At 42.9% G+C, this 23334-nt stretch overlaps 2 protein-coding genes across 19 annotated transcripts in view; both read left to right on the forward strand.

The window, feature by feature from the left end:
* The window catches only part of EP400 (E1A binding protein p400), a 47764-nt gene extending 33887 nt beyond the window's left edge, over nt 1-13877 (forward strand). For 9 of the 18 annotated variants that reach the window (XM_064727014.1, XM_064727015.1, XM_064727016.1 and 6 more), the window contains 16 exons: nt 455-628; nt 872-919; nt 1922-2058; nt 2564-2620; nt 2740-2818; nt 3398-3598; nt 4598-4643; nt 4734-4843; nt 5409-5613; nt 6525-6688; nt 7052-7258; nt 7559-7754; nt 8141-8271; nt 8655-8822; nt 9509-9586; nt 11368-13877. In XM_064727014.1, coding sequence (XP_064583084.1) covers nt 455-628; nt 872-919; nt 1922-2058; nt 2564-2620; nt 2740-2818; nt 3398-3598; nt 4598-4643; nt 4734-4843; nt 5409-5613; nt 6525-6688; nt 7052-7258; nt 7559-7754; nt 8141-8271; nt 8655-8822; nt 9509-9586; nt 11368-11640 — 2274 coding nt within the window. In that variant the 3' untranslated portion in view covers nt 11641-13877. The remainder of the gene's footprint in view (nt 1-454; nt 629-871; nt 920-1921; nt 2059-2563; nt 2621-2739; nt 2819-3397; nt 3599-4597; nt 4644-4733; nt 4844-5408; nt 5614-6524; nt 6689-7051; nt 7259-7558; nt 7755-8140; nt 8272-8654; nt 8823-9508; nt 9587-11367) is intronic. The other 9 variants (XM_064727030.1, XM_064727028.1, XM_064727029.1 and 6 more) reach the window with 6 other exon arrangements.
* A 93-nt stretch (nt 13878-13970) lies between these two features.
* Nucleotides 13971-22569, forward strand: NOC4L (nucleolar complex associated 4 homolog). Its single transcript, XM_064727032.1, is given in 16 exon segments — nt 13971-14127; nt 14261-14384; nt 14520-14626; nt 14919-15026; nt 15142-15291; nt 15803-15870; nt 15872-15897; nt 16197-16231; nt 16334-16384; nt 16927-17038; nt 17667-17727; nt 18262-18372; nt 20274-20437; nt 20820-20902; nt 21620-21733; nt 22032-22569. Coding segments are annotated over 16 exon segments (1527 nt in total). The 5' UTR covers nt 13971-14031; the 3' UTR covers nt 22149-22569.
* Nucleotides 22570-23334: the final 765 nt, after the last annotated feature.

The raw sequence follows: 23334 nt of genomic DNA on the forward strand, positions 1-23334 counted from the left end.
GATAATGAAGAAAAACTCGTGACTCCTTCCAGAGTCCCGACACAACCTGACTGTGATTGTTCATTAAGTCAAACCAATGCACATGTTGGATACACAATCTCCAGCCACATTCCAAAGCAGCAAAACATAGGAGAAGCAAATGAGATGATCTTGTTTTCCTTTTTCTCTGAGGCTTCTCAGCTTCCCAGGAGAAGAATCCTGGGCAAAGACTTTTAAGAAAATATGATGGTGACACCCTTTCCCTCTCATACCAACCTCCAACTGTTTCCCTGCACATCAGTCAGCATTAAGGCACCTTTTGCCTGTTTATTCTCTGTGACTGTAGCTGAGCACAGAGCCTTAGCCCTGAGCTGTCCCACTGTGGTAACAGTGTGTGGGCACATGTAGATAAGGGAAGGTTTGGAAGATGGCAATGATTTGTCACCTGATGCATTTGTGCCTTTCTGTGTTGCAGGCAGTGAAGCAGCTGCTGGAGCTTCCTTTAAACCTTGCTGTTGTGTCACCAGCACACACTCCCAACTGGGACCTGGTCAGTGATGTTGTTAACTCCTGCAGCAGAGTCTATCGCTCGCCCAAGCAGTGCCGCAACCGCTACGAGAATGTCATAATCCCGAGGGAGGAAGGAAAGGTGAGCTCACCTGCAGTGATGTCTTTTTTTTACCTTAAGTTGTAGAGTTTTTTTTCCTTAACTCCATAAACACTTGTTTTTTGTTAAACGTTTCAACAGTGTAAATAAATAACTTTTAAAAGATCTTTTTTAAATTATTCTCATCAGGATTTCCACTTATTTTATGTGATTTCTTTGAAAAGAAAAAGCACCTGAACAAAATCTTCCACAAAAGATCATCTAACTTTCCTTCTTATTTTACAGCTAATGTACGAAGCTAATCCTAAAAAGAAGACAAAAAGTATTTATAAGGTGTGCATTGGTATTCTTTCAAAATCAAATCTAGACACTGTGGTATTTAGCAGCAATGGAGGTGGGCAGATAATTCATTGAGATCCATGTTGAGTGTTACTTGAGTTCTGAAACATCAATTAAAATTCCAAATTTATTTTTCCTTTCTTTGTTGATACAGTGGATTGACACCAGACTTCAGCTTTTGGATTTGATAGATAAATTTTAGATCATGCAAGAAGTTTGTGATTTCACTTAAACTGTAGTTGGCATTTTTCCACCATGTATCTTATCCTGATGGTATTTAAGATCTGTAAGAATGAACTTCATGCTAGAGTCTAAGTGGATTACAAATACATAGTGAATTTGATGCCTGAAACACGTTTTAGTAAATGAGGATGCTAGGATGCTACAGAAATAAAAACAAATTCCATGACTGTGAACACCTTCTTCCAAACCACACAGCAATTTAGTGACAGAGTTGGGTGGAGAATCCAGAACTTCTGGCTGTAGTCCCATTCTCTGACTGCTAAGGAGGTTTGTCCCTGACTGGCAGTTTCTGCTTAGGAGAAGCCAAATGTTAGGCTGGCATGGTGTGTGGATGTTAACCTAGCTTTGTTGGGAGAGCAGTGCAGTGATGGTTTTGTTTTATTACCTTACGTGTGCGCTATGCATAACTATAAACTAATGGGCTCTTGGTTTGGGTAATGAATTAAACTTGCAAAATCTAAACTAAAGCAAAGATTCTTTCTCAAATTAGAGTTTGCCATTTTGTATGTCCCCAAGTGCTGATGCCAGTGTGACCGTGAGAACTGCTCCTTATTTTGCTCTTTCTTTATACATTTCCCATAGAGTTTTGTGTGACAGTAAGTTATCAGTGACACGAGGCAGGAACCAGTCTGTGATAGATTTGTTGGAGAGTGTTTTTAAGTAATCTACGAGCGCGCCTTGTGTTTAAACATAGACAAAATGCCCTGTTGGGTGAGTTTGCAATTGAAAGTTGGTTTGTTTTCTTTTTTTTAGACTAAAAACAGTCGCCCACTTCGTACCAATCAGATCTATGCTCAAGATGAGGGTGCAACCCACACACAGCTTTATACTAATCATTTTGAGATGATGAAAATGATTGCAGGGAAAAGAAGTCCACCTATCAAACCTCTGTAAGTTTACCTGGGATTATTTGATCTCCTGTCACCACAGATCTCCTGGAAACTGTGTTTTGAATGGCTCTCAAAACCCAGAGTTATTCTGCACTTTGTTTCTCTGTTCTTGATCTCTCTCTGTGTGTTCTGTGTTATTGAAAACACTTCCATGTGTTTGGGTCTCACTGCAGGAATTTGCTGTTTGTCATTAAGAGCAGAACTGCATTCAGAACTGCTCTCATTTTTAATCTACTTTATATCTATCCATTTGCCAGAATTGTAGACAATTTGCTGTCTATGCTATTTAGTAGTACATTCTTTCCTATGTATCTTCCTGCAGTTTTTATTTATTTAGTATTTACTCTGAGTCTTTCTTAAGTGTCTGTCTGGACGCAGGCTCCAGTACTGGCTGGAATATCATGGAAACTTCACCAAAAGTGCAGTGTTACATGCTAAAATACATGAAATGAAATACTGTTTTAAAAGTTTTTCTGTCCAGTGATACAGTTTTTCTCCATTTCAGACTTGGCATGAATCCTTTCCAGAAGAATCCAAAGCATGCATCAGTGCTTGCTGAAAGGTGAGCACCCCCTATCTTGAAGGAGTTATAAATTGCATAAAAATGCTCTTTTTTCTTTCTTTTTTTAAGGTTTCAGTTATTTCTAAATATTGTGTGTTTTGTCTAATTGTTGTTTCTAGTGGAATCAACTATGATAAGCCCCTCCCTCCGATTCAAGTCGCGTCCCTCCGAGCAGAACGCATTGCCAAAGAGAAAAAGGTATGGTCCTATCTCTGTGCACAAATGGCTGCAGTAATTAAAAAATCAGCAGCAGATGAGGTACAAGCAAAGCTACCTCCTGGGAGAAGTTTGGCACTAAAGTGGATGTTATGAGCAGCTGCACACTGTTCATGTACAGGGGTTTAAATAACCAAGGCCCAAGTTGGGACCTTTCCTTGTGCCTCTTGTCACTCTCAGACCCCTTAAACAATGAGGAGCATATTTTTGCAAAAGATGCTAAAACATTTAAAAATGTTATTTAATTCTTGACCATTCTGTAGCCTCCTTTCTTTTATTATTCAGAAAGAACTACTTGTCCTTGCTTGGGGATGATAAGTTACTTGTTGTGCTGTGCTCTAAGCCACAAAATCATGAGTACACCTTGTAGTTTGAAATGAGTCACGTTGTGTAACTTGGACTTGAAAAGTGAGGGCAGCTTTGTGAGCTGTCTCTGGCTGGAATTAAAGGAGTTTTGTGGATAGAAATAAAGGTATTTTGTCTTGTTGTTTTGTTTTGTTTAAAAAACCCACATCTTGCTTGTTCCATGCTTGATGACTGAAGGTGCCCCTTTCCTTGCAGGCGCTGGCGGAGCAGCAGAGGGCCCAGCAGCAGACGGGCCCCCAGCCCCAGCAGCCCCAGGCGGGCCAGCAGCCCCCCCAGCAGCCCCCCGTGCAGCAGGCCCAGCCACAGGCACAGGCACAGGCACAAGCACAGGTAGTTCAGCAGCCACAGGCAGTGGTGCAGACTGCAGTCACTACTGTGGCCAACACAGCAGTATTGGTAAGAAAGGGAGAGCTCGGTGCCTCTGATGTCGTAACTTCAGTTCTTCTGTGTGTGCTGTATTTGTGTCGTGTTTTCTCTGGGAAGAGAATTTTAGGTCAGTATAGTGAGATCAAAGATATTTTTTCTTGTTTGTTTTCCCTGTTTATTCTGGGTGTCTTCTGGTTCCTTGATTTATCAAGACTATTTGTACTGTTGTAGCAACAGATCTTGGCATTCTGAGGTGGAAAAACACCATGCAAAGGTGGTTTTTCCTTTTTCACTTTAGACTTTTATTTAATGAAGTCTGAGTGAATAGATGCTCATGGTCAACGAGATGTATTTGTACAGAGAGCTTGCAGAATACAGAGAATAAAAGAGAATGTAGCTGTAAGAATGATTGTTAGAGCTTAAAATCCAAAGATTCATTAACCTTTGCAAGTCAAGTGAAATGATGCATCCTGCAGGAAATACCATGATGCTTTTACTGCAAATTTGTGCAAAGTTTTCATGTCTTCCCTAAATCTAGAGTCTGAATGAGTCTGATGACTGGTCTGTGGCTTTTGTATTTAGAACCAGTCCAGTTTGCATAGTAATATGTGGAGGCTGTGGTGGATTTATTTTGCTCATTGAAGAGCAGGAGTAGCACAGCTTTTGCAGAAAGACACAGAGGATGTGTTCTGACCCACAAGCATTGCTGTGTGTGAAGTGCTCAGTGATGTTCCTGTGTGAGTGGTTGTCCAAGGTATTGCTCCCTTCTTTTGCTAACAGGGACGTCCAGTGACCAGGGTTTACCACACACATGGCTGGTCTACAGCTGCTCATTGTGAGGCAGAATCCTGATTTATGTATGCGTTAGTTGCTGTGATCTGTAAAGTCAATGAACAACTGCAAAAATCTCTGTGTGTTCCATTGAATTTTTGTTATTTTGTCACTTCTGGAATACAGCACTGTGTTAAGCAGTGCTCAGTTTTCTTTTATTGTTTTTCTGAAATGTTACCTTAATTGTTTTCTAATTAGGCAGGCACCATCAAAACAGCAGTGACGGGGACGAGCATCCAGACTGGTAAGGAGGCTTTATAACCGGGCATAGGAGGTGATGGACATTGGGATTTTCACTCTCAGAATCTCACATTTAATCCTGGCTTGCTTTCAGCTACAGTGAGTGGAAATGTGATTGTGAACACTGTTGCTGGGGTCCCTGCTGCCACCTTCCAGCCCATCAATAAACGTCTGGCCTCACCTGTTATACCTGGGACTCTGACTGTGAGTAGATCCTGTCACTGGCTGTGTCCCTGGACACACTGGGTTCCATGTTTTATCAGCATTGCTTTAACTTCCCATGTTTCCAGAATTTCTGCTTCTTGCAAATGTCATGTGCATCTTGGGGTTCTTTATCAAACCTCTCTCTCTTACCAAAACATCAGAACACTGGAATGGTTTATAAGAAAAAAATGCTTAATACTGTTAAAAATAATTTATAGGCAAGTGCTGCTAAAAGCAATGTATTATGTCATTAACATTTTCAGCCTGTAATTGTTTTGTGCTTTATAAATTATAATCTTTATTATTATGTTAATGGTTTAAGACTATGGAAGATAAAGCAAAATATTGAAAGATACTAAAATCAAATGTCTGTAATGAGGTGAAGGGTTTGGTGATCAGCCTGTTGGAAAAAGATTTAACCACATGCTGATTTTAAGATTCATCCAAACAGATGTGTTAGACAGATTTGGAGCTTTTGTTTTCAAAATTGCCTGGAAGGTTATTCCATTGCAGAAGGGGGATGTGAGGCTGGGAGGGGAGCAGTAAAGGCTGTGTTCCCTTGCAGACCTCGGGAGGCACGGCCACTGCCCAGGTGGTTCACAGCCAGCCCCGCGCGGCCGCGGCGCCCGCAGCCTCCACCGAGCTGGTGACCATCGCCTCCACGCAGGGCGTGCGCGCCGTCACATCGGTGACAGCCTCAGCCGTGGTCACCACCAACCTCACCCCTGTGCAGACCCAGACAAGGTCCTTGGTCACCCAGGTGACACCAGGTAAGGATCCTGTATAGTGGATATAATGATCCCTTATAGTGGATAGTTTTGCCTCCCACGAGGGGGAGAGAATGATGCGTCTGACTCCTCCTTATCAGAAGGCTAATTAATGACTTTATTGTGCTATATTATTCTATATTACATTGCATCTAAACTGAATCTGCCCAGCACTCAGCTGCGCTCCACTCCACAACATCTCGTGACTGTGAGCCTACAGTCCCAACACACACACCTGACAGGCCAAGGAAACAAAACACCATCACTTTGGGTAAACAGTCTCCATATTGCATTCTACTTTGGCACAACACAGGTGCAGCAAATGAGATGAGAACTGTCTTGATCATTCTCTGAACCTCAGAGAAACACAGAAATATTCATGGGAAGAATTGTGCCTTGCTTTTCTCTGTGAAGAGAAATGTGGCAGCAATCCTGTGTTCAGGGACTTTTTCCAGTAGTGCACAAAGGCTCCCAGAATCCCTGTAGATCCAACCCCAAAGCCCCACAATATTGGAAGTCTGGGACACAATTAAACAGGGCTGTGATTTTTAACTTGCTTTATTGTTGGTGCTCAGATGGCATTTATCTCCAGTATTTCTAGATAAAGTATGGCAATAGAGAGCTTGGCCCCTAGGCGTTGCAATTGAAAAATATTATTAACAATCTAGCAGTAAAATATTAGAATTGACTGTCTTGACTAAAAACCATTGTGAAGAAAGGCCCTTCTATTTTATGATGTACTCTGCTTTTACATCATGCTCATGATAATGTGTTCTTACATGTAGTAAATCCACAAAGTGTGCTGGAGCAGAACAATAAGCATTTAACAGCTTGACTTCTCAGGTGAAATTCATGAGTGAAACTGATTGTTGAAAAGTATTTGTCATAACACTGTGTTTTCTCTTTATTCACAGCTACACCAACAGTCCAGCTGTCAGGCAAAACCATCACCCCTGCTCACTTCCAGCTGCTGAGGCAACAGCAGCAGCAGGCTGCTCAGGTGCAGGTCCCACAGATCCAGGCTCAGGCACAAGCCCAGTCTCCAGCTCAAATAAAAACTGTAGGGAAGCTGTCACAGGTGAGGAACCACTCATGAAGTAATGTAGCACATTTCTCTCATTACTGTAAGCTTCCTTAGCAGTGTGTGTTGTGTTCTGTTTTCTTGGGCTACAGTGAGATGTATTTCCCTCTTAAATTTCATCCTACTAAAATTTCATGCAGGCAGTGAGTCTGACAGCACTTTCAATAGTAGAGTAGGGCAGGATGGAAAGCACTTACTGCTGCTCACTGGAAGCCATTGTGTAAAAGAGTTGCATTTTAGATACTTGATCTTAGCTCTAGTCTGGTACAGAATGTTTCTCCTTTTAAGTTTTGGATTCATCTCCATTTTTCTCCTGTGATGTAAACTATTGGAAATGATGGAAGTGTTTGAATTTTGCAGGAGCAGCTGCTCAAGTTGCAGAAGCAGAAGCTGCAGCTCCCCCAGCAGCAGGCAGCCCAGCAGACCCAGCAAGGGGCACAGCAGCAAACAGCACAAGTGCAAGTGCAGCAGCAGCAGCAAACCCAGCAGCTCACTGCTGTGACAGCCCCTCGTCCTGGCGCTGTCCTCACGGGCACCACGGTCACCAACCTGCAAGTGGCACGCCTGGTGAGTTGCCTTTCACTTGGCAAAAACTGTCTCAAACATCTCACTCTTGGCTGTTTAAATGAGCTGGGCACTGCTCATTCACCCACAAGTGCCCTTTGCATTGCTCTGGCAATTCAGAAGGAACAGCTGTACCACAAATAGCTTTAAATTGTATTTACCCATTGATACCACCTCTGAATTGTGTCACTGTACAAGAGCCATTACATTTAGAAACATTTACAGCTATCACTTTATAATCACCTGTTATGTGCAGCAAATCTTTCTGTGCTGGTACAATAATCTTCATTCCTTACTGCTTAGACTCGTGTTCCTGCTTCCCAGCTCCAAGCACAAGGACAGATCCAGGCCCAGACTCCACAAGCAGCCCAGGTTGCTCTGGCAAAGCCTCCAGTGGTGTCTGTTCCAGCTGCTGTTGTGTCATCTGCAGGAGTCACCACACTCCCTGTGACTGTGGCAGGCATTAGTGTTGCCATTGGGCAGCCACAGAAAGCAGCAGGTATGTGAATGCAAGTTGGAAATAGGAAGAATTGTATTTCAATTATATATAGTAGAATTATATACCAAGTATATATATATGTAATTATATACCAAGTATATATATATGGAATTATGTACCAGTCTCCTGTAGTATAGACAATTTTTTTCTTGTAGGAAAATTGTTGTTGGAACAAAAAATTAGCTTACTTGTGCCCTTAGATAAGAAATTTTCTCTACTGTCAAAATCATGTCTTATTCCCATTAAAATCAGTGGGGTTTTAGTGCTCAAAGCTGTGCAGATGTATAAGTCTGTTAAAGCAGAATCTGTGTGTGCAGACTGTGATTACTGGTACAAAGCAATAAACTGAAGACTCTTACAGTTCTAATTATTTCTGTAATTTTCAGGAGGCCAGACAGTAGTTGCACAGCCACTGCATGTCCAGCAGCTGCTGAAACTCAAGCACCACCAAGCAGCACAGCAGCAGAAAGCCATCCAGCCCCAGGTTGCACAGGGACAAGCTACTGTGCAGCAAAAGGTACCATTGTCTGTTCTCTATTAACTTGTGCAGTGGTTCTGGATGACCCGGACATTCCTAGAGAGTCAGTCAGGATTTCTAGGGGTGAATCTTAGGTATATCTAGAGAGAACAGGTTCTCAGGTGCTTGATTTTTTTTCTGTAAAGTGGTTGATTGGTAGTTTTTAGTAATGTATTGTTGTGTATAAGAGAGAAATTTTTCATTAAATACTTTAATTCTGAATACTTGTGTAAATGCATGAAGGCTTTCATCTAGTGCTCATTTTTTAAATTGCTTTTTTTTTTTCAATAATTAAATGTTATTAATCTTTTTTCCCCACATAGCTGTTCTTTAAAACACACTTACCTTTTGTAGCCATTGATGCCTTTTTTTCTCTTGTGCAGATAAATGCTCAGCAGGTCACGGTCCAGACCCAACAGCAGACTTCACAGCAGCAAAAAGTAACTTATGCTACACAGCCTGCCATTAAAACCCAGTTCTTAACAACTCCAATTTCCCAAACCCAGAAACCAGGTGGAACCCAGCAAGTGCAGGCCCAGATTCAGGTACAGGTAACACAGGTTTACACCTTTAAACTGTACTGGGACTGGAGAATTGTAAAGACAACAGGTGAGGTAGAATTCAGCACCCGATCATTTTAATTCTAGTCACATGTTCATTTAAATTGACTTTTTAATAAAATTCACTGGTGCTGCATATGTGGCCTTACAGCGAGTCAGAGCAACTGTGAGCTGCAAGTTTGTCTTTCTTCTTTGAAATAAAATAATTTAGTCACTCCTTTTTAATAGGCAAGGGATTCCATACTGTGTTTACTAAGGAAAATTCAGCCAGAGTTTTTCCTGTTTCTGGTGCTGCCTCACAGCCTAGAGTATGTGACAACTCACATACTCTCTTTTCTGCATAACTGGATCAGCCTTACCAAGGAAAAAGAAGGGGGTTAGGAATTGAAGCCTTACTCTTTCAAAAGTGTATCCCAGATAATGGAACCTGTTAGAACTCATGTGCTTCCTTCAGTTTTATAGGTAGTTGGCATGAAATTACACTGTTGTAGTTAAAAATGAAAATATTTATCTTCCTCCCCTAGCTAAGTTATTTTCACAGATCTAAAATGTTTCATAAACATTCAACCTCACTGAAAATGCTAAGCTGCAACTTAGTGTGGACAGGCCTGGGTGTTTTGCTGCTATCAGCAGCTTTTTATTTTGATCCAATCTTTTTTTATCTCATATCACTACAGGTTGCAAAACTCCCACAAGTGGTCCAGCAACAGGCTACTGTTGCCAACATTCAGCAGATGGTTTCAGTTTCCCAACAGGTAGGTTTTGCTCTTCCAAATATAGCACTAGAAACATGATCTTTAGAAAAGCTCATTTTTTTGGAATGTGTGTGTTTTTCACCTTATGTGTGGCATAGGTAGTATTTTTGAAGGATATAGCAAGTGCCTTTCTATAAAAATAAATCTTGAATACTGAATCAGCTGAGGTTTATTCTCTGGTCTAAAACTGTCATAGATGTAGCAATGTTTGTTCATCACTGTAGATAAACTGTAAAACATATTTTTAAAAGCATTTTCTAGACCTGAAAGGATGTTTAAAAATTGGTTTCTGGTGGTGTATAGTCAATATAGCAAATAGTTGAACTAATGGGCACCATCTGAGCTTTTTCCACAAAAATTAGGACAAATTGAAGGTTACAGGTTGTTTTGTTTCAGCTCACAGAGCTGTGCCAAGTGCTCTGTAGAAGGCAGAATGGTGTGGTGGCTGTTCCAAATGTGTGCTGGTAACTGACAGGGCTTGGGCAGGAGAAGCTCAGGTAGTTTGGTTCCCCTCCCCTAAGGACCAGACAGTTTAATTAACACTGTTTAGAACAATGTCATCCAGATCATTAGCAACAGGCCTAACTTAGGCAGTTGATTGGCAGGAATGATTTAGCTTTGGAGAGTGGATGGAGTTCTTGCCTTTGGTGCACAAAAATCTGGGCCAGTCAGTTCTTAATCTGCCACAGTTCACAGTGCAGTGTTTCAGTGCAGAATAAAATCTGTGACTGTTTATCTCCAAATGGTGATAAAGCTGTCTGATAACCACCTCAGATGTGAATGCTTCAAGGGCAAAGTGGACAGCAGGAGGTAGAAACCTCATCAGTCAACACAACTTGAGTTGCCCTCTGTAGTCAGGAAGAGCTCCTAAATCATTTTCTAAAATCATCAATGGTGGCACAACTGTGATTTGGAGTCTGTGGCAAAAAGAGAAGTAATTTCCCTCCCATGTACACCAGTGACTTCAGTGGCAGTAGGCTTAGGCCATGATAAGTATTTTTTAAAATATGGTCTTTATGTGTATAGGGCATTCTTTTTATCTGCATTTTTAGTGCTTCCCACTGAAATCCTTTTGGATCATTCAGGAGTTAATTTTTCCTCTGGAGAAGTCCTTGTAGCTTTGTTTGGCTTCTGCACCTGACAAAGGCAGCTGAAGCTGCTCAGTTTCAATTACCTTGTCCTCTGAACAAGGAGATGTTGATTTTTTTTTCTCCCTTGCTCTGGGTAGAGCTATGAAAATTAGATGTCTGGATGGAGTTCAAATTATTCTGCCATAAATTGGCAATAGAGACTGGCAGCTGTAGTTTGAAAGGGAAATGGCAGAGACTGCTGGGCAGCCTCACTGACTGTATTTATTGTCACAATATGGGTGTAGAGTCAGCATTTTAATTTCTTTGGTCCTCTGGCTGTCCCTCTGTTCTTTTCCCTGCTCCTTCACTTCTGCAGTACAGGAATTTTCCTACAAATCTGGTAAGGTTTTTGTACCTTTCATCTGCCTTCTGAATGTCTCTGGGGGCATGTCCTTGGATTTGCACTGCAGAGACCTGAGTTACAGCACTTTGGCTCCTAGTTCTGATTTATAAGGCTCTAGAAAATGTGACAGAATGGTGTTTGTCAGTGAAACCACAGAGCCTCTGTTCCCAGAATCATGTCTGAGATGTTTGTCAGCTAAGAGAGCAAATACCTAAGGAAGCAGGATTCCTTCTGTCGAGCAGAAATGTAAGGACTGCTCAGTTTAATACCAAAGCATTTTGTAATTGCCTTTTCCTCCTGCTGTGCAGGTACAAGCTCAGCCCCAAACCGTGACCCTTTCTCAGACGACAGCAGGACAGCAGCAGGTTCAGGTGATCCCTGCGACCACTGCCACTGCTCAGGTGGTGCAGCAGAAGCTGATCCAGCAGCAGGTTGTGACCACAGCCTCTCCCCAGGTTCAGGCTCCAGGTGTACAGAACCCAGCCCAGACACCAGCAACACCTGAAGCCCAGAGTCAGCAAGCAAAAGTACAGATGAGGACACCGACTGTCAGATTAAAGGCACCTACTAAACCAAGCTGAACTATTGCAATAACAGAGAAACACAGGATTTTGTGTTTGCTGAGACAAGTGAGAAGCTACTCCAAACATCCAAATGAAGATAAAACACCTCTATTTTTTTTTTTTTTGTAGCAGAAGGTTTCTTGCTGGTGAACATTTAAACATGAAAACTCACATGTAACTTCAGTGTATTAGCAACTGTTTAGCACTCAAACTCTGTACAAGATGCATTCTGCCTCTGTGTTCTCTGTGCTCATTTAAACCACATAAAGCAAGCATTACTTAGGTTGAAATTCTGCCCAGCTTCTCAAAAGTGAAATGGTGATCTGCCATGAATGTCAGTAAAATCCATCTGTGTTAGAACACCACACCTGCCTGTGGGCATGTGCAGCTCCTTGCTGTAGTTCAGTGTGTGCTCAGTACCCACAGTGAAGCCACACAAAAACCAGGTGTACCTGATACTGCACAGTATTTTCCATCTGTACAAAAGCTCTGTGTTGTTCTTCCCTGTGTTAAACACCCCTGGAAGATCTAACACAGGCTTGAAGTGCTCCCTGCAAAGTTTAGCCAATAAATGTGAAAACCTGTAAGTATATGTAATTAAAAAAGAAAAAAAAAAAAGGTTTCATTCTCCATTTTTGTAAGTCTTTTAAAATGTTTGTTAGTAGTTTTTGTGTACAGTTTACTGAATCACCCAACCTGTGTGCTCATTCTCGTATTTCACTTTAAAATAATGGATATTTTAGGCATGAGCTGAGTAAATACTGTGTTGATAGTAAATGTGTATTAAAGTGTAGCCCATTTTCTTTTTTTTGTAAAAGAATTGTTCAGTAGATGCAGCTAAACAGATGATCCATAGCTGTTTCTCATGGGACTTCTGTCACAAAAAAAATCTCCAGCTGATAAAATCTAATCTCTCAGTTTCATTCTGCTCTTGCAACATGTTTAAATGTTCAGTACTTTTTACACGGCTTTCAGCTTAGGGGGTGGGGAGGGCTGGGGGAAGGGGAGAATAGTGAAATTAAATCTAAGACTTAATTCTTCAACTGTGTAAAGAGTAAGATCTAACTTTTGTACTATTCTTTTACTAAAGCTAACAATGAATGTATCTTCAGGTGGGTATTTTGGATGTGAATAGAGCATGGCCTCTTCCTCCAAATCAGTTTGCCTTATTGTTATGGAGAAAAAAAAAAGCAAAAAACTGCATAGAACTGTGGGGGGTTTCTTTACTTTTCTTGCATACAATGAATAACAGAATTTGCAAACAGCACTGAGTGAGGAATCAAAAAGCCCATGGTGGCTTGAAGGGATTTATTTTACTTTGGCCATAAAACTGCACAATGTGTAAAATCCAGACAAAATTACAACATTCCTTTTCTGAGATGGTTTTAAAATTATTTTTTCATTCTGTGATCTTTTTACTCTTTTAGGAAAGGAGCCTATTTAATGGCAAGGAAAGCATATATTTTGTTTTTACCTCTGTATGTCCACACTTGTTGGTATCTGGCAATGCACATGGCTTAAACAAGAAAGAATTCTCAGCCAGCTCCTCTGTGTTAGTTGGGATAGGTACAGCCAGTTCTGTTCAGATCACAAATTTAACATTGGCTCAGGCAGCGTTCCTGATTTTTTTCATTTATACCTCTTTTGTCCTGCATACTTTTTTTCTTGGACCCTCAGGTGTACAAATACAAGGGCATTTTGGGTTTTTTTAAAACTGTTTTTGCATGCAATAGTATTCCCCTGACCCTGTTAACCCCTGGCGTGTGCCATCCCCTAAACTTCCCTGCCAGCCAGGGAGCTGGCACTGCTGACAGCAGAGTAGTTTAAAATGCAAAGCAGATGCAGTGGTGATGGATAGTGACACTGTGTACAGTATAGCCTTGCTCATCCAGAAATATTGCTTAGGTAGCCCCAGTTTTACTTTTAAGTGTTTAGCTTTTATGATGTGCATGAAGGTCGGGGTGGGGGGGAACAGTTCCAGCGGTGGGAGAGCTGTTGGCTACGTCGTTGTGCTGGTCTGATTTGGTGTCTAAAGAGGCGATTGTTTCTTGTTTAGGTCAGTTGATGAAGATAAAAAGTCACCATATTTTTTTCCTTCTAATTACTTTTTCTTCCTTTCGGTGTGTCTTTCTCCCAGGAGTGTGTTAGGAAGTCAACCTGTACATAAGTGATGAACATTTGTACTCGCCCCAGTAGGATGATAAGGAATAGTGCTGTATCCTACCTGAAGGTGTAATAAAGTGTACATTTTTATACCGCCGCCTCGCCCTGCCTTCTGTACGGGAGGGGCGGTGTGGGTGGCGGGACGGACCCATCCCCATCCCGATACCGACCCCGATCCCCGCCCCGCTGCCGGCCCCGCCTGCGGGCGGAGCGGCCGCGGCTCCTCCTCCATCCTCTGCTGCGAGCATGGCGCGGGAGGCCGCGCTCGCCGCCTGCCTGGAGGCCGTGCTGGGCAACCGCTCCAGCGCCAACCGCGTCTTCGAGCTCCTGGAGCCGCTGGCGGTGCGGGCCGGGCCGGGGGAGCGGGCTGAGGGAGCGGGGTGAGGGAGAGAGGGAGCGCGGCTGGGCCGGGGGAGCGGGCTGAGGGAGGGAGGGCAGCGCGGCCGGGCCGCCGCTCTGACACGCTGTTCCCCAGGGCCAGGAGGAGCCGGAGGACATCGTGAGCGCCGCCAGGATCTGCGGCCGGCTCTTCGGGGCGCTGCTGGAGCGGGGGGAGCTGTTCGTGGGGCCGCTGCCCGAGCAGGACGCCTCTCTGGGCGGTGAGCACAGTGAGCACCCGCGGTGCTGGCCGGGACAGGCGCGGCCCGGCCCGAACCCAGCCTGTGTCTGTGTGTCTGTCTGTCCCTCACAGAGAGCTACAGCCCAACCTGTGTCTGTGTGTCTGTCCCTCACAGAGAGCTACAGCGCCCAGGACAAGTACAGGATATGGATGCGGCACCGCTACAGGGACTGCATAGGCTGCCTGGGAGAGCTCATGGGGCACGATGCCTTCCAGGTCAAGGTGGGTCCTGAGCCTGCTGCGGACCCACGGGGGGTTCAGGGGGGTCCCTTGAGGCTCTTGCTCGGTGTTTCAGTGTGGGAGGGCAGGCAGGGCTGTGAAAGAGCATTGCTGCTCTGATTCACCTCTGCTCACCAGCAGCGAGCATGCAGATTTCTCAGGAAATAATATTTAATTTCATTCTTCCTCCTCTTGAAGGTGCCTCCTTTGGGTTTGACCCCTGTTGTTCTTGTTTAGGTGTTTATTTGGGATTTTTTTCGAGTTTTTTGTAATGTTGCTTTCTTTTTTTTTAAAGGAGCAGGCACTCTGCACACTCATGAAGTTTGTAGAATTGGAGGCACAGTATCCACTGATCAAAATAGAGTGGAAGGGAACTTTAACTTTTCCATGTGACCTTCTTAAGGTAAGCTGCAGACCTGAAAAGTCCCTCCTGTCAGTGACCTGATGGCACACGAACTCCTGTGCCCAGTGCTGTGAGAGACTGAACCTGTTGCTTTCCTTCCCAAACCCTTTGTTAGGTGGTTGTTGATGGTTTGCTTCCCACCACCGAGGACGCCTCCCTGCTGATCTCCCGCTTCCAGGAGTACCTGGAGTACGATGATGTTCGCTACTTTGTCATGAAGGCTGTCACTGCCAGCATCGGGCAGGTCATGCAAAAGACAAAGGAGGTAACAAATTGTTGCTTTCTCTGGGTTGTGTGTCTTGTATGTGAAGCAGGGACGAGTTAGTAGTATATGGGAATATTTGGAAGCCAGAGAAATGAGTGTGCCCACTGGAGGCATTGATTTTTTTCTTATGTGTGTCAGTATGCCAAGACTGGCTTTACTCTGAATTTGAAAGTATTTCAAGACACATACTGTTCTTTCTGGTCTAAGCTCTATCTTCTGTTTTATCCAAATCTTCACAGCTTGGGTGACACACAGAGAACTTTTAATTCTGTTTGCTTTGGTGCAGAGGAAGAACCTCTTTCTTTCATTGGATCCACCAGTTTTGCAGAGATAGTTTTCTGATCTGCAACAGAGAATATACCAGTGTGTAGTTTATTTATGTAGATTTTAGTCATCCTTTTTCTCTTTCCTAAATATATTCAGTACTTGGAAACAGGGCAATATTGAAGCCCAGCATCTTGCTCTCTGATGTGGAACTTGCTTCATGTTTGTTTTTTCCTTTTTTCCTCAGAGGCCGCTGCCTTTTTACCAGCAGAATGTGTTTTCCCTCATCTCACCCATTAACATGCCAAACAAAGAGTCTGGTCAAATTTATGGTAAAGCAAGGTTAGTGAACTCTGCATGATAAACTGTGTGAAAAGGAAAATCAGGTGAAGATTTCTAGTGTGTAAAGACTTTATTATTGTTTGCTGATGAAGAATTTCTGTGTCTTTGATCACTGTGATTCTAAACAGTCTTAAAAATCCACATTCCTCAGTCTACAGGGGTGTCTGTTATGGCCTTGTATCAAATTAGGTACTTCAGCCCAAGTTTTTAGAGCATCAAAAGGCTAAGTTTAAAAAGGTTCATCTTAATTTTTTGAATATCCATTTCAAGTTCAACATCTGGTTTCTCTTTCTTCTTAGATAACTGTGAGGAGTTGAAATTTTCAAAGCTGCAGGTAACTGTTCATTTGGTGCATTAGAATTGAAATTTTGTCGCTTAAAATAGAGCATTATCTGTAGCAATGTGTTTAACTCACTGTTTGCAATTCTGTTTTAAGGCACACAGGCAGGTGTTTCAAAAAATGTGGCTGACTTTTTTGAAGCACAAGGTGAGTGTTACTTCTGCCACTGATCTGCATTGCTCTTTAATTTAAGGATTGCTGATCCTTAGCAGTTGTGTCCAGCCTTGCAGGAAGCTGCTGGTGGGACCCCAGGATGTTTTGAGTGTTGGGTGGGAAGAGCCCAGTGACCATTTCTGTGGGATCACACAGCCAAAATACATGACCTCATATATGGCCTGCTTTTCTCCTTACCCTCAGCCTTTTTTCCCTACCTTAAACATCTCTGCCCATAAGGGTGATCTGCAGCATAACAATCTCTGCTCACAAGCTGAAACTTCCCCAGCCTTTTTCCTGGTGGTTTTCCCCATCTGAGTGATGACACTGTTAGCTGTGAGCACCTGCTTCTTGAATGAACTTCCTTGGTGTCACCTGTAAACTCTCCCATTTGGGAACTGCTGCTGCAAGCTGTTCTGTATTTTCCTGGCACGTTCCCTTCTGCTTGTGCATTGCCTTTTTGAGCCACAGGTTGCTGCTGCTGACTGAGTTCTCCCTGCAGTGCTTGTTTCTCTGTGTTGTTTTGTCCTTCACAGCTGCCCCCTGGCCTTTACAAGAAGGTTCTTGTCATTCTGCACGACTCTGTCCTGCCTTACATGAACGAGCCCACTCTCATGATGGATTTCTTGACAGTGGCCTATGGCATAGGTGAGTGAGAACAGCATTTTATCCTCTGTGGCACCTCCAGCATGGCACAGATGGACTTGGAAGCTCTGCTGGATGCAGCAACACACCCTGGGTGATGGAATATGTGTACTTTTGGCTGGGATGGAGCTAAGGAATTAGGGTCAACTCCATTGTCCCTGGAAGTGAGGTGATTTTGCCTGTGTTTGTCAATGTCATTGCTCCTTGTGTGTAAGGAAAATAATTTTTAAGGCTTTGGGGAAGAGTAGAATACTGGAGTGATTTGTTTTAAGTACAGAGTTCAGCCAGTGCTGCTGATCCAAACACAGGATCCACAGATTGCTGCAGAAATGTCCTTTCTGAGCAGACCTTTGCCTCCCCAGTATGACTTTGTTGAGGAATTAGAGCAGCACATTTTGTGTCTCAGCTGTTGAACATTTGTCTTCTAAACTACAGCTTAATCTTTGTAAGAAACTTGGGAGTCTGGAGGGGTGCAGATGAAATTGTTTCACCTTTCAGCCATCACACTGGCTCTGATTTCAGCTGTTCAGTTTTGCTTTCCTTCTGGGAAGATTGTATTATAGAAAAAGCCTAAAGATTATTTTTTTTCTAGTTATTTTTGTTGTGTTGATGTCTGCCTGTTTTCTTACAGGTGGAGCAATCAGTCTTCTAGCCCTAAATGGGTTGTTTATTTTGGTTCATCAGCATAATCTGTAAGTAAAAAGAGTATAGTGTTTAAAGGAACATGGGGTTTTGCATTTATGTCTATATAAGAGGAACTGAAATGGATTCACCACACCTTCAGGCTTTGAAATTCCCCATGAGAAAGCCAAATTGCACAAGAGGTTCAGGCTGTTTGGATGCTGAGCTTTTTGGCTGTCTGATTTCTTTTACAACTGAACCTAAATAGTCTGTTCTCTAGGCTGTGGTTGCTCAGCACTTAAAAATCAATTTCCATTGATCTGATTACAGAGTGAAGCCATGGTCTTTGGTGTCTCTTTCACTGCATCCTCTACCATTTGCAGTCACTGGTCATGGCTTCACACCCTGAAGGTGGCTGGGCACTGCAAGAGCCATAAATTCACCTTGCAGTTTGTTTTCAGGTGGTGACTGTAGAGGGAAGCCTAGGAGAGCTAAACAGAGCCCAGCAGTGGGCTGGGGTGCTCTTAATGAAAGCACAATAATATTTAGACACAGCCCCACTGTACACCACTAATAGATGTTGTATTTTTCCTTTTTTTCAACAGGGAGTATCCTGACTTTTACAAGAAGCTGTACAGCCTGTTAGACCCTTCCATCTATCACGTGAAGTACCGAGCTCGCTTTTTCCACCTGACTGATCTCTTTTTGTCTTCATCGTAAGTAGCATCTTTATTATGTGTGCTCACATATTTTCCTCCTGCTTTTCTGTTCCTGAGCAGTCTCCCACATGTCTGGATTTAATGTATTCAGTGTTCCTGCTGGATTAGATACATTTTGTATGGAGAAAACTGAATCTGAGACTATTATTGTAGTCTTGTGTAATTTTTCATGTGCTATTTTTGAAGCTTTGCCTCACAGCCATAGATTTTCAGAAAGGAAGAATTGCAGTTAGTTATCAAGAGTTTGAGCTGCAAGTGCTTATGGATGTGTTTTTGATCTCTGTTCCACTTTGGGTGAAAGTGATGAATTTTCTGTCTTGTCTTTGTAAAAATGGAAAAGTAAAATTTGCCGGGTTTTTATAGATTACAAAGCTGTTGATAAATGGATGGCTTTTTGCAGACATAAAGCACTGAAATGTGAAGTGTTTGACAGCCTGTCTTGATGTTGTCAGTTCATTGTACACAGGAAAGAAGCTGGATAGGCAGCTGGTCATATAGTTGCTGTCATATTTTATAAAATAAACCAACAGTAACAGAGCACCAGGCACTTCATATCCAACCCCCTTGTAGTCCTGGTGTACTTTGGACAGAGTGACAAGACCTGTGGGTAACTTTGTTGAGCCTTGCAGGTGTAGTGAGGCCTGAGTGACTGAAAATTGTCATTTTCATTTTCTGATGTGAAGAAGGGGCTTAAATGTTGTGATTGCTGTTAGAAATTTGCATTTTTACCATTAAAAAAAAAAATTATGCTGCACATTTACACTACATGGGAGCTTTATGTTCCCATTAACAGCTGCAGTGCTTGGAAATGTTATGTAAATTTAACACCATGGCCTGTGTATTAATTAAACGCACAAAATGACATAAGAAGAATATAATTAAGGTTCCCTGGCCAAGCACTCAGTTTATGAAAGGACTGAATAAGGTTTGCTGTGAGAATGGCTGTGTACAGGGGCAATGGTGCCATGTGTCAGGATTGACTCTCTCAGTGATCTGAGATTATTCATGCACTGAATGTAAATTCCCCCAAAATTTGTTTCAGCAAGCACACAACACATTGCTGCTTAAACTCGAGATTCCTTGTCACTGTGATATTCTCTGAAAAATCCTCTTTGCCCAGGATTCTTCTCCTGGGAAGATGAGAACCCTCAGCTTCTCCATGTTGTGCTGCTCTGGAATGTGGCCTGGAGATTGTTTATCCAAACACGTGAATTGTTTTTAATTAACAACCAATCACAGCCAGCTGTGTCAGACTCTCTGAGTCAGTCACGAGTTTTTATTGCTCATTCTTGTTAAGCCTTCTGATGTATCCTTTCTCTTTCTTTAGTGTAGTTTTAGTATAGCATAATATAATATGATATGATAGAATATAATATGATGCAATATAATATAGTATAGTGTAATGTAATATAATATGATGCAATATAGTCTAGTATAGTGTAATGTAATATAATATGATATAATATAGTATAGTGTAATGTAATATAATATAGTATAATATAATATGGTATAATATAGTATAGTATAATATAATATAATATGGTATAATATATAGTATGGTATAATATGGTATAATATCATATAGTATAATATAGTATAATATGGTATTGTATAATATAGTATAGTATGGTAAAATATAATATATTATAGTATGGTATATAATATAGTATAGTATAATATAGTGTATTAATAAATCAGCCTTCTGAGAACTTGGAGTCACATTCTCATCTCTCACCTCATGCTGGGGACCCTCACAAGCACCACAATTCCTAAAGCTTCTCTTTACTCCACAGCCAAGCAGCCTAATGAGCCCCCTGCCGTGCTGTTGGGGTGCCTGAGGCTGCTGGCTGTCCTGCCAGGGCTCTGACAGGCTGTCCCCTGCTGTCCCCTGTCCCCAGGCACCTGCCAGCCTACCTGGTGGCAGCGTTCATCAAGCGGCTGGCGCGGCTGGCGCTCACGGCTCCTCCCGAGGCTCTGCTCATGATCCTCCCCTTCATCTGCAACCTGTTCCGCAGGCACCCCGCCTGCAAGGTGCTGCTGCACAGGCCAGCAGGGCCAGCAGGTAAGGGAGGGCTTGTTTTATGCCTTTAAGGCAGCAGAAAGAGGAGCATTGCTGTGGAGGAAAGGGGGAGATTGCAGTTCTGAGGTTTGGAAGGATGCCTTTGTCCTGTCCCTTGGGTTTGTGAAAGGTCAGCAGGCTCCTGCTGTTAAACTCAAAGCTGTTCCAGGTGCCCTACTTGCTCTGCTCTTTAAAAGTGACATGGTTCTGTAGTGCTGCCAGCAGTGACTCTTGGGTCATGCTGGAATTTGTCAGTTTGTCCCTGGAACCATAAATGACTTGGGAAGGAGCAACTCTGGCTGCAGCACTGCTCTGGGGCTGTGTTCCCTTTGGGTTTATGTACATCACACAGGGGGTGTTAGCTGTGTATCTCCTGTTTCCTTAGATATGTCAGAAGATCCATATGTTATGGAGGAGGAGGAGCCATCTGAAAGCAGGGCTTTGCAGAGCTCTCTGTGGGAGATCCAGGTATGTCATCCCAAAATTAACATCTAGGTGTAGTATGGGTCTCTTCTGCCCTTGCTGCTTCCTTGACATGTGTTGGCAGTGGACAGCCCCTCTCACAAGAACCTACTTGACATATATCTTGCAAATGAGATGAATTGTTTTACTCTGCATCATTTTCTATCCTAGCAAAGGATTCCATACACTGGAGAGGTTTATGTGCTATTTAGTGGGTGCTTGTGAGCTCACATTTGAACTTGCAGTTCACAGCTGACACAGACTAAATAACTGCAAAAGGACCAGGCTCTGGAGGGGAGAGAGGAACTTGGTGAACATGATGGAAGTGAATTGAGTAGAGCCTGGTTGTCCTCTAGAAATGGATGAGGGGTTTGTGTAGGGGGCTGTAGCAAGAGTGATGTGCAGGAGCTGGAGCTTGGGTGTGGCATGAGGGCACTGTGAGATGGCCAAATTGGGTTTTGCAGTGTAGGCATGGCCTATGGATGAATCTGTTTTGAGCTGGATGTGACCATGTGAGAGGAGCCTTTGACATGTTTGAAAGGTGCCTGAAATGAGGATTTCTTGAAGCTCTGTAGTAGCATGGTGCAGCAAACTTGGATCTGATGGAATTTAGTGGTCCCTGGAGATCTGACCCACAAATGGGCAGACTCCTGTGTGGGAGTGCAGATGGGTGTGTGTTACCCTGTACTTTTAGATTATCTCCCATTTATTTTGCTTTTCCAGTCTCTCCAGAGCCATTATCACCCAGATGTGGCCAAGGCAGCTGCTGTCCTGAACCAGTCCCTGTCTGAAATGGAGGATGACATATCGGGGCTCCTGGAGCTCTCAGCTGCTGAGGTAATGCTGCTGTGCCTTTGTGAATGACTGGAACCAGGGGAAAGGAGGTTCTGGATGCAGCAGCCATGTCCTGTTATCTGCCTTGCTGCTGGGGAGGGAGCTACACTGACTTGGTTACCAGGGCAAGCCAGGAAGATGGTCTGTTAAATAACAGCATGAGCAACAGTGGTGACAGGGTTGGCTTTTTTCTTTGAAGTGTTTATTTGCTGGATGTTTTAAGATTTTAGAGTGTGCAGTGTTATTGGGGTGAAGAGCCTGTGCTGAATTTTGACAGTATTTTCTGGTTTTTATTTTGTAGCTTTTTGATAGAGAAGTAAAGAAAAAGGCTGTTGATGTGCCCCTGGAGTTTGAGCCTGTCCGAGGTTTGTTTGGGAAGAAGAATGATATTTTTGCAGAGCACTTCAGTTTAGACTGATGCCATCTCTTACCAAAACACATCTGTCAGCAGCTGGATCTTAGGGACACACAGAAAGCTCCCATGTGCTCTGCAGCCCTTCCCTGTGAGGAGAACTGCACTGTCTGAGCTGCAGTGCCCCTTGCCACTGCTCCTGGACGGACTTTGCTGTGTTTCTCACACTTGCAGACTGCCACCTGGTATTTGGGAGGGATTTCTCCTCAGAGCAAGGATTTCTGGACTTGTTCATGGCTGGGATTCCAGTCCTTCCCCCAGAGCTGCTGCTGGCTGTGACCAGGAGCTGCATCAACAGACACCTCACTGCTGTTCCATGGGACTGAGGGGAATTGCATTCTCTGACTGCTCTTATTTTTCAGATGTTTTACTTATGTGAGAGCTGACAGCCTGTTTGTAATAAATGTCTTCAATACATAAATGTAAACACCTGATATATTATAATTATATTTTTATATGCATTTTTAAGCTCATCTTGAGAGGGATGTTTATATTCCTTGTACTCAGCACTCCCACGTTCAAGGCATTGAAACTGGTTTGTCTGACAGCTCAGAAGGTGCTCAGTAAATCCATCTAGGAAATGTTGCTGGTGTTCCTTCCTCTACACCCATCTCATGCACTGAGGTTGCTGGATTCCAAATGCTCATGAGCTTTGGAAGTGAACATAATCCTGGTGCCTGCTGTAGCAGGGAGGCCAGCTGATGTGCAGTGGGAGGCTAATCCTTGAGTTTTGCTTCAGAATGATAAGCAGCTTGCTGTGGTTTTGCTTGCAGCATGTGTTCTAGGAGCTCTGGCCAGAGTGTATCCAGGGGCTAATAACTTTTTAATTCCACTGCTACTGGATGCTTTTGTTGGTTTTTCATATACTTCCAGAAGTCATGCACAAATTCCATTTGATGAGGTTTCCCCCCAAGGTTTTAAGTTTGAGATAAACTCATTATTAACTTCACAGATGAAGTCAGGACTTTTTTAAAACTCACTTTCAACAATTTAATGTTACCTCCTTAGATTTAAACTCTGCTTGCATAATTTGAAATCATATTTTGTGGAAGAGTAAATTACAATCAAGAAAGCAGAGGCCAAAAAATCTAATTTCTGGCAGCCAAGTCTGGTTAAGTCAAGGAAAACTGCAGCTGTCTTGGAGACACTGAAGTGTTACATTTTCTTCATCCAGTTTTTTCATGCTTTCCAA

The sequence above is a fragment of the Zonotrichia leucophrys genome, chromosome 15, assembly GCF_028769735.1.
Source record: "Zonotrichia leucophrys gambelii isolate GWCS_2022_RI chromosome 15, RI_Zleu_2.0, whole genome shotgun sequence".
Taxonomy (NCBI): Eukaryota; Metazoa; Chordata; class Aves; order Passeriformes; family Passerellidae; genus Zonotrichia; species Zonotrichia leucophrys.